Here is a 10,828-nt window from a genome sequence, read left to right on the forward strand (position 1 = left end):
TGGAATCATGTAGTAACCAAAAAAGCATTAAACAAATAAAAATATATTTTATATTTCAGATTCTTCAAAGTAGCCACCCTTTGCTTTGACAGCTTTGCACACGCTTGGCATTCTCTCAACCAGCTTCGTGAGGTAGTCACCTGGAATGCATTTCAATTAACAGGTGTGCCTTGTTAAAAGTACATTTGCGGAATTTCTTTCATTCTTAATGCGTTTGAGCCAATCAGTTGTGTTGTGACAAAGTAGGGGTGGTATACAGAAGATAGGCCTATTTGGTAAAGACCAAGTTTATATTATGGCAAGAACAGCTCAAATAAGCAGAGAGAAATGACAGTCCATCATTACTTTAAGACATGAAGGTCAGTCAATGCGGAACATTTCAAGAACTTTGAAAGATTCTTCAGGTGCAGTCGCAAAAACCATCAAGCGCTATGATGAAACTGGCTCTCATGAGGACCACAACAGGAAAGGTCCTCTGTTGCAGAGAAAGAAAACACCACTAAATGACACCAATAAGACGAAGAGACTTGCTTGGGCCAAGAAACACGAGCAATGGACATTAACCTGTGGAAATCTGTCCTTTGGTCTGATGAGTCTAATTTGAGATTTTTGGTTCCAACCGTCGTGTCTTTGTGAGACGCAGAGTAGGTGAACAGATTATCTCCGCATGTGTGGTTCTCACCTTGAAGCAAGGTGGAGGAGGTGTAATGGTGTTTTGCTGGTGACACTGATTTATTTAGAAAATACACCGACGCATGTCTTGTATTCAAGATCCTAAATGGCCTGGCTCCCTTCCACTCAGTATTTTTGTTAAACAGAAAACCCAGACATATGGCAGCAGATCCACAAGGTCTGCCATGAGAGGTGACTGTATAGTTCCCTTAAGGAAAAGCACCTTTAGTAAATCTGCTTTCTCTGTGAGAGCTTCCCATGTGTGGAATACACTGCCATCAGACACACATAACTGCACCACATGTCACACTTTCACAAAACGCATGAAAACATGGCAAAAGGTCAATCAGATTTGTGAACATAATCCCTAGCTGTGTATTGCCGCTTTCCATGTTGTCTGTTGTCTGTAGCTTGTGAGGTGTGGAAACACTTTGTTGCTTTTATGGATTTTGTCTTGTTGCTTTTTGTTCTATGTTGCTATGTCTTGCTTGTCCTATGTTGCTCTGCGTGTGCTCACTGCTCAATGATTGTCTATATTGTAATTGTTTTAAATAACCTGCCCAGGGACTGCGGTTGAAAATTAGCCGGCTGGCTAAAACCGGCACTTTTACTGAAACGTTGATTAACGTGCACTGTCCCTGTAAAAATAAAATAAACTCAAATTCAAGTCACACTTACCCAGCATGGCTACCACAGCATTCTGCAGCAATATGCTATCCCATCTGTTTGCACTTAGTGGGACTATCATTTGTTTGTCAACAGGACAATGACCCCAAACACACCTCCAGGCTGTGTAAGGGCTATTTGACCAAGGAGAGTGATGATGTGCTGCATCAGATGACCTGGCCTCCACAATCACCCAACCTCCATCCAAATGAGATGATTTGGGATGAGTTGGACCGCAGAGTGGAGGAAAAGCAGCCAACAGCATATGTGGGAACTCCTTCAAGACTGTTGGAAGAGAATTCCAGGTGAAACTGGTTGAGAGAATGCCAAGCGTGTGCAAAGCTGTCAAAGGAAGAGTGGCTACTTTGAAGAATCTCAAATGTAAAATATTTTGGTTACTACATGATTCCATGTGTTATTTCATAGTTTTGATGTATTCACTATTATTCTACAATGTAGAAAATAGTACAAATAAAGAAAAACCCTTGAATAAGTAGCTGTGTCCAAACTTTTGACTGGTACTGTACAATCTATTTTATTCAGCTGCCAACACAAGGGAAGTATCTAGCTACAAATGCAGCCATCACATCTTATCCAGCCTCTGAAATCGCCATGCAATGACAGATTAATGGGCTAATAGTTAGACTTTAGCCTGTTTTAATGATCTGCTTTAGCGCAGTATAAGTTATCTTAATTGAAGTTAAGTGAAAGCAATGTTTAAAATCCACTGTGGCTGCAGAAGGCTTCAATACATGAACGATTATCAAATGGCCATCATCATAACTCCTGGCACCATACTATCCTTGTTGGAAGAATAATACACAGGAAAGGAATTCGTCAGAAAGTGACTGACATGGACACTGGTGAATGATAATACATAGAATAAAAGACGGTAGCCAATTGGGTTTAAGAAGAACGGCGGGATTTCCTGTACGTGACTCTTGCAGGCCCCACCCTTTGTGTTTCCCGCACCGTCAATCAAAATAGAAAAAAATTGACTAGAATCACCGTTTTCAGCTGCCTTCGATTAATGTAATCATGTTTGGCTTGTGATAATACCGAGATTCTGCGAATTTAAATAATTCACGCAATGACTGGTATGTAATATTCAATCTAACATCGGTATGTCTGTGCAACCTTTAGCTAAGCTAATGTTAGCTAACTGGCTAATCTTTTTCAACAGTTTAGCCAACAGTAAACGTTAGCCTGCATGCTAGCAACAACAATTATCACACAGCTATGTGTGATTCGTAGCTAAATGACTTCAGTTTGATCAACTCCACACCGCAAATGTAACGGAGGTCAGTCCAGCTTGAAGTGTATGACGTTAGTGGAATAACTACAAACCAATGTGCTGCCCTTTTCCATGTGGAGATTGAACTTAACTCTGGTTTGTTTTGCTCCGATTCCTTCTTTCTGTGCCATGTAGCCCCAGAGCAGCCAGTGAAACAAGAGGAAATGGCTGCCTTGGACAGCTGTCAACGCGAGTTTCTGCAGCAAGACGGTGGCACAGGAGATCAGGTACTGTTTAGAAATTGCCCCCGTGTTGTTCTCGGTCAGGGTTTCAGTAAGTGCGTGGTGCTTTGTGAAGTTCACACGTTTTTAAAATTTGTAGTAAAAGTCGAACTTCCTGTGTGGCTCCGGACTAACGGCCACCCACTTTCTTCGTTTTAAACCCGCCCATTGTGGGTAGGACACTCAGCCATCACCGCTCGCTCTGCTGGCAGCTACCTGCAGCAAGATCGGGTCGCCATCGTCAGAGAGGGATAACGGTGCTGTAGTGGTAAGTCACCACCTCTGGCTCTGCTAGAATGTATGTAATCGACCCAAAAAGGAATCTATATTTTTTTGTAATAGAACGCGAGTGGTGTCGGCAGAGCTGTAGTTCAGCCTAGTGTGCTGTTGTGAATGAGATATTCCCAAAAGGTACACATTGCAGTGTGCTCAGATTTCGATCACACACTAGAAATTAGGGTTCTCATGCACCTTCTCGAGACAAACATGGGATCTGGTCAAGAAACGCCTCTAAATCAATCTTCACATTTGTTGTTAAATCGTGTGAACAAGCAGCACCAAACTCATAACGTTTGTGATTTTTATGCATTCAGTGTATAAATGTTATATATTTTACATTTTATTGAATAATAACTCTTAATGCCATGTATTTTCCAACTGGCTAGATTTCTGAATACAGTAACTATTTGGCTTGCAGTCAATATTTCACTGCTATGTCTAACATTAGCACTACATAATTAATCACAACATTGCAATCTGCAGCTTGATGATGCATCTTCTAGGCAAATGAATTGTTTTATTCACCAAAACATTTTTTTTTTCATCCACAGACTACAAACCTAACATCCATCCAGTTAACAGGGAACCCAGATAGATGGGAGGTTTTGACCCCCACAACAACAGTGAACGAAGAACCTGGCGCGGTCCACATCCAGACTCAGATTATGACTTCAAACGGACAGTATGTTCTTCCTCTCCAGAACCTTCAGAGCCAACCGATCTTTGTGACATCAGGAAGCGACGCCTCTGCCAACGCAGTGCCTAACATTCAGTACATTCAGACAGCTGATGGACAGCAACTGAGCTTCTCCACCTCCTGTGTGGAGGGGGCCACTCTGAGCCAAGATGCCACAGGGCAGATCCAGATCTTGCCTGACGGAACTCAGACTATAAGTGTGACAGGGGCCGGAGACATCCTTACTAACAACCAAAACCTCATGTCACAGACTGGTCATGTCCAGCAGATCCAGGGTGTTTCTATCGGCAGCTCCACCTTTAACAACCAGGGTCAGGTTGTCACTAATGTGCCTATGGGGTTGCCAGGGAACATCACCTTTGTCCCCATTAACAGTGTGGACTTGGACTCCCTGGGCCTCTCTGGTGCTCAGACTATAGCGACAGGGGTCACTTCTGATGGCCAGCTAATCATGACCAGTAAGCCTGTAGACAGTTCTGAGAGTTTGGAGAAGACAGGTGGCCAGCTCTCGCAAACTCTATCTGTAAATGACTCGAATGCGAACTCAGAAATGTATCTACCAACATCCTCGGCCCAGCTGCCTGCGACCATAGATGAGCCGGGTGTTCTGACCCAAGCCACAGAGCAGACAGATCCCTCTGGTCTCCAGGAGGGCTACGTTCATCAGAACCAAGTTCAGAACATCCAGGTCTCCTCAGGCCAGTCCGTCATCCAGCTGCAACAAGTGCCGGTCCAGACCAGCGATGGTCAGGTGGTGCAGGCAGGAGGGGGACAAAACGTGCAGCTCTTCAACCCAGGGACCTTCATCATCCAGGCCCAGACCGTCACCCCCTCAGGCCAGATCCAGTGGCAGACCTTTCAGGTGCAGGGGGTCCAGAACCTGCAGAACATCCAGCTGCCGACCAACCCAGCCCAGCAGATCACCCTGGCCCCATTGCAGGCCCTGTCTCTGGGCCAGGGAGGAGCGCAGCAGATCCCCAACCTGCAGACTGTGACAGTTAACTCATTGGCCCAGACAGGCATTCATTTCCAACAGGCAGAGGACACCAACAGCCCTGGAGGTACGGTCTCCTCCTCCATCATCAATAAGACATGCTCACCATGATAGTGTAGAACACTGTTGGTTGTATGTAGGACACCGTGGGGTTCTGGGGAAAAAAAGCTAATCCGCAGGAAGCACTATTTCCAGTATCGAGTCACCTGACAGGAGCTTCCTGAGGCAACAGGCATTATTTACGCTGGTGAAGATTGTCGTCACTTTGTTTTGTTTTTTTGTAGGAAAATAATTTTCAAACTTGTAAACGTACACACATTTACCAATAGAACGCTAAACTTAGCAGGTCTTTTAAACAATTGTCTGACCATGTAATTAAGATTATTTTATTGATCTGTGAGATATGCAAGCATATTATTAATTATTTAAAGGGAGTGTAAATGTATCAAATGCTTTTGTCAAGCTGTCCATCCACACATTGTCAAGTTTGAACAGGGGTTTCGAATTTGCTCATAGCCAAACTGTCACAATCCTTTTAAAAGCATTTATAGAAGAATCACTTTTCACTGTAGCTTTTGCAGGCCATTTAGCATGCAATTGTTAATGCTTGTGTTCATATTGATGTTTGGATTGATTGGTCTCCCTCAGATATCCAGATAAAGGAGGAGCCGGACTCAGAGAACTGGCAGCTGGGTAGTGACTCCACTCTGAACACCAGTGACCTGTCCCACCTGCGGGTCAGGCTAGTGGACGAGGAGGACCAGCTCGACGAGGGGGGCAAGAGGCTACGAAGGGTGGCCTGCACCTGCCCCAACTGCAAAGAGGCTGGGGGGAGGTGAGTGAGTTCATACTGTGTACACTGTTTATATCGTCTACGATTAGAGTGCTCAACAGCTTATAGTGCTCAGAAATCATTGGATGGAATCTTTCCTATACTAATGTTTCAATTACAGGTATAAGGGTATGAATGGGAAAGATAAATATGTTTTCATACATTTTCTATTACCTAAATTAGCCCCCTCAATCTAACACAGTCCTACTGTAACAAAATTACTTTCTCAAAATCATCTTATGTCTTCCATTAGCCCCCCTGAAAGTCTTGACTGTTGACTGGTCACCAGCATTGGCGCGCAAGGGCCAAAAAAAACAGAGCAAGTTCAGGTCTATTTGACTATAAGTACAGTATATGAATGTGTTTCTTTGATATATATGAGTGTGTTTGTATGTGTTCTCTCAGAGGATCCAACATGGGCAAGAAGAAGCAGCACATCTGTCACATTCCTGGCTGTGGGAAGGTGTACGGGAAGACATCCCACCTGCGAGCGCACCTGCGCTGGCACTCAGGCGAGCGGCCCTTCGTCTGCAGCTGGATGTACTGTGGGAAGAGGTTCACCCGTAGCGACGAACTGCAGAGACACAGGAGAACACACACAGGTGCACGCTCACTCACGTCAACATTTGCATTACATTTTTCATTTGAAAACCTGAAATATATAATTTAGTACAGTAGCATTAGTCCTGTAATACAGATTACATAATGAGTTCATAGTAGTGATTTAGAAGTGATAGACATTGAACAGAAATATAAATGCAAACATAACAATTTCAAAGATTTTACTGAGTTACAGTTCATATAAGGAAATCCATCAATTGAAATAAATTAATTAGGCCCTAATGTATGGATTTCACATGACTGGGAATACAGATATGCATCTGTTGGTCACAGATACTTAAAAAAGAAATGGTGTACACATCCTTGCAACATGGGGCCGTGCATTATCATGCTGAAACATGAGGTGACGGCAGCGGATGAATGGCATGACGATGGGCCTCAGGATCTCATCACAGTGTCTGTGGATTCAAATTGCCATTGATAAAATGCAATTGTGTACGTTGTCCGTAGCTTATGCCTGCCCTTACCATAACCCCACCGCCACCTTGGGGCACTATGTTCACAACGTTGACATCAGCAAACCACTCACCCACAACGACATACACGCTGTCTGCATGGTACAGTTGAAACCGGGATTCATCCGTGAAGAGCACACTTCTCTAGCGTGCCAGTGGCCATCGAAGGTGAGCGTTTGCTCATTGAAGTCGGTTACGACGTCGAACTGCAGTCAGGTCAAGACCCTGGTGAGAACAACTAGCACGCAGATGAGCTTCCCTAGATGGTTTCTGACAGTTTGTGCAGAAATTCTTTGATTGCAATCTCAGTTTCAACAGCTGTCCGAGTGTCTGGTCTCAGACCATCCCGCAGGGGAAGAAGCCGGATGTGGAGGTCCTGGGCTGACGTGGTTACACGTGGTCTGCGGTTGAGAGGCCGGTTGGACGTATTGCCAAATTCTCTAAAACAGCGTTGAAGGTGGCTTAAGGTAGAGAAATTAACATTCAATTCTCTGGCAACAGCTCTGGTGGACATTCCTGCAGTAAGAATGCCAATTGCACGCTCCCCCAACTTGAGACATCTGTGGCATTGTGTTGTGTGACACAACTGCACATTTGAATGGCCTTTTATTGTCCCCAGCACAAGGTGCACCAGTGCAATGATCATGCTGTTTAATCAGATTCTTGATATGCCACACCAGCCAGGTGGATGGATTATCTTGGCAAAGGGGAAAAGGCTCACTAACAGGGATGTAAACAAATTTGTGCCCCAAATTTGAGCGAAATAAGCTTTTTGTTCATATGGAAAAATGTTGATCTTTTATTTCAGATCATGAAACATGGGACCAACACTTTACATGTTGCGTTTTATATTTTTGTTCAGTGTAGTATGGTCTGTCTGACTATTAACCCTTGTCTGGTCTCTCTGTGACAGGGGAGAAGAAGTTTGTTTGCCCGGAGTGTTCCAAGCGCTTTATGCGGAGCGACCACCTGGCCAAGCACATTAAAACGCACCTGAACAAGAAAGGAGTCATGAACTCTGTGAGCAGCGCGGTGGTGGCCTCCATGGAGTCTGCGGGTTCGTCAGACAGCATCATCACGGCTGGCGGCACTACCCTCATCCTCACCAACATCCAGCAGGGCTCCAGTAACGCCCAGGACATTCTGGCCAACGCTGAGATCCCCCTGCAGCTAGTCACCGTAGCAGCCGGAGAAGTCTTGGAGATGGCCGAGTCACAGTGACACTCATTAACTCTTCATGAACTTCTGCATCACTAATGTTCCCTGCTTGTTTTTTTTTTGTTTTTTTTATATATACATACATGAATATATATATATATATATATTATATTTTTAAGAAGAATGATAGCATTAAATGTGGTTACAATACATACCCACTAAAATGCCTTATTTTGTATCATATTGTGGAGTTGAAAAGGTGGTTTTAATTGCTTAAAGGTTTGAGTTAAATGTGTATAAAAAATATTGGTACAGAAATGACGTGATTGGATTGGATATTAGGTCTGTCAGTTTCCTTTAAGCAAAATATTTAGTTAACATCGAGTGTGACTCCAGTTATTTTCCTGAAGTAAGTTCTTGCTTACGTCCAGATGTGTCTTCATGTAAATGTTGTAATGTAATTGAACTTTTCTTTTGTAGTATGCATTTCTTAATTTTTTTTGTACTTCCTGATTTGTTATTTGTGCTTGCCTAAAACTCAGCAAGCGTCACCCCCCCCTCCCCCCGCTCAGTTGCATCCTGTATAATATTGCAGGTGCCAAAAAGAAAATCGTCTATTTAAAATGCTGTATAATTCTTATTCAACAACTACAATTGATCTAATGATGTAATATGCATTTCTTGCAAATCAAGTATTTTGAGTGTTACAGCTCTTTTGTATTAGGCTTTGCATAGTAAACTGGGTTTTGTGGTATCTCAAGGTCCAACGTCTTTAAAAGGTTTTTAAAATGTGTATAGTGTAATATTCATGTGTTTCTTTTGTAAAAAATAATTTGTAAATGATTCTCAATGTAAAGAAAAAAAGATGAGTCATTTTCATGAGAGAAAAAAGCCATGCTTAGGGGTTAAATTGCCAAATTTGACTGTAATCTCAGGGTGACTTGGTCATGCAGTGCTGTCAGGTTGCACGGTAGAACAATCCTCCGCTGTAGTCGCTAGGGCTGCTGTGGGGTGTTGTGTAGAGATGTGTTATTCCATGGACCAAAAGCCAAGGTGAATTATGCTATCGCCATGTTACCTATGCTCTTTGAACTGTATATGTCAGTCTTTAAATGACAACAACCCCCCCCCACACACCTTTATGTAACAGTTAGGTAAAAAGGTGCATTCTGTGTCCGCGCCTCAATCAGTCCTCTTAAAACAGAAATGAAATGGTGTCACTGTATCGCAGTAGGTCGGTACTCTTTTAATTGCACTGTTCTCTTCACCTGCAGTTTGTTAGTGATCTTTTTTGTATAAAACTCTTCGTATACTGCCCATGAAACTGTGTTGGTTATGCTCTTTCAGCTCTGTCAGTTTAATATACATGTTTCTGTCTCTGTCTTATTTCTTTTAATTGGAGTGGGTTTTGACTCCCTTTTCTGTAGTAATATATCTACGTATCTAGGTTTTTATTCAGATTATGAAATGTAAGCTTGAAGAAAGTGAATTGTGTGCATTGTGTCTGCTGCCGGGATTGTTTGTTGTTGTGCCCTTCTGGAGTATATTTTCCACTCATAAGGCCCCAAGTGGCTTTAAGCCCACCGTCATATCATTGAAATGTATTATACTCTGTGTGGTGATTAACAAAACACTGTTATACCTCATAGATTCACATTTAGAAGTGAACATGACATTTTTACAATCTCAGAAAGTTTCAATCTGGATGTTTGTCATGTTATAAATCCTTGGTTCGTTATGAACATTTTGTAACATTTGCTATTCATTTCACATACTTTAATTCCGTTTTGTTATCAAAAAGCGCAAAACAATTGTACAAGGTCCACTTTTTGTGCGCAGCATATTATTTCATACTAAAATGACTAAACATTACCTGCTAGTAAGTTGTCGTGTTATTATTCTACTATTATATTATTATAATATCTTATACTATGAAACGGCAATCTGATTGGTCAAACATGCGTTCCAGTCGTGGTATTACGACTGCATCCAAGTGGCATAATCATATTGAAACCAGAAATTCAGTATTTGTGAAATAATGATATTGGAGTAGTGCCACAAGAGTCGGCAGTTCTCAGATGTTTCTGCACATTGTCATTGGACTTATTAGTGTTGGCACCTCTCTCTGTTTGGCAGTCCAGTCCAGTAGATGTCACTGCAGCCAAAGGAGCAGGAGAGGAGACAAACTGACCTTCTGACCCTCCTAGACCCCCCTGCAGTTTCACTCATCTAGCCACTGAAGCCAACAGGAGGTAAAAATAGTTCATTTAACGTCCATGAATATGCCTTTCTTAGTATATGAATTCCTGTTTCATGACGAACATGATCTGTAGATGTCTTCAACTCTTTATAATAGTGCGATTCCTCACGAAACCCAGACACGAGTCCTGGGTAAGGCCAAAATGTAATAAATATGCCAACTTTTATTCATTATTTCTCAGTGAGGCTTTTAGATACAAATGTCAAAATATGTCCAAAAGTCTTCCTTCAAAGGACTATTCTATGGATTACATTTTGTGAAAATCCCCCAAAAATCATAACATTTTCTTGTCTGGGTTTCGTGAGGAATCATTCTATAATAGGTTGGATGTAGATGATGTATTTTTCTCCTACAAATGTATGAAAGTTTAAGAATATATTATCAAAATGCAAGTAATCCTTGCAGCACTCCTCTCAATCCTTGTCGCAAAGAAGCGTTTGAAAGGTCCGTACAAATAAGACATGTTAACAATGCTTTATTGAATGCAATAGATATTTCCTGCAAGAACACAGGCTATTGCCCGAACATCTGTGTTGTTCTCAATTTAGATTAGTGGTTTTGAGAGGCTCACTTTAATTTAACTCTGAAAGCAGAGTATGCATTGTTACAATCAGTCACTCTATAACTCATGCCTCGACATGATTATTTTAGATTGCTCCACAATTTAAGGTTGTTTTGT

The 10,828-nt window shown here is 42.3% G+C and overlaps 1 protein-coding gene across 4 annotated transcripts; it reads left to right on the forward strand.

Moving 5' to 3' along the window:
* The first annotated feature begins 2,194 nt into the window (after positions 1-2,194).
* sp3a (sp3a transcription factor) lies at positions 2,195-9,766 on the forward strand. Of its 4 annotated transcripts, none has more exons than XM_029703173.1 (7): positions 2,195-2,435; positions 2,768-2,859; positions 3,032-3,121; positions 3,684-4,890; positions 5,472-5,658; positions 6,061-6,257; positions 7,645-9,766. In XM_029703173.1, exons 1-7 carry the CDS (start codon positions 2,429-2,431, stop codon positions 7,950-7,952), a joined length of 2,088 nt encoding a protein of 695 aa, XP_029559033.1. In that variant the 5' UTR covers positions 2,195-2,428; the 3' UTR covers positions 7,953-9,766. The 4 variants fall into 4 exon arrangements, with proteins under 4 accessions (XP_029559033.1, XP_029559034.1, XP_029559036.1 ...); XM_029703174.1 differs by having other exon boundaries at positions 3,041-3,121; XM_029703175.1 differs by lacking the exon at positions 2,195-2,435 and adding an exon at positions 2,481-2,639.
* Positions 9,767-10,828: the final 1,062 nt, after the last annotated feature.

The sequence above is a fragment of the Salmo trutta genome, chromosome 20 (assembly GCF_901001165.1).
Source record: "Salmo trutta chromosome 20, fSalTru1.1, whole genome shotgun sequence".
Classification (NCBI taxonomy): Eukaryota; Metazoa; Chordata; class Actinopteri; order Salmoniformes; family Salmonidae; genus Salmo; species Salmo trutta.

Excerpts from the sequence above, each read along its gene's own strand:
- sp3a (XM_029703173.1), top strand. Across the intron at positions 2,860-3,031 it reads ACGGTGGCACAGGAGATCAG|GACACTCAGCCATCACCGCT; the intron begins GTACTGTTTAGA and ends CATTGTGGGTAG. Across the intron at positions 3,122-3,683 it reads GGGATAACGGTGCTGTAGTG|ACTACAAACCTAACATCCAT; the intron begins GTAAGTCACCAC and ends TTTCATCCACAG.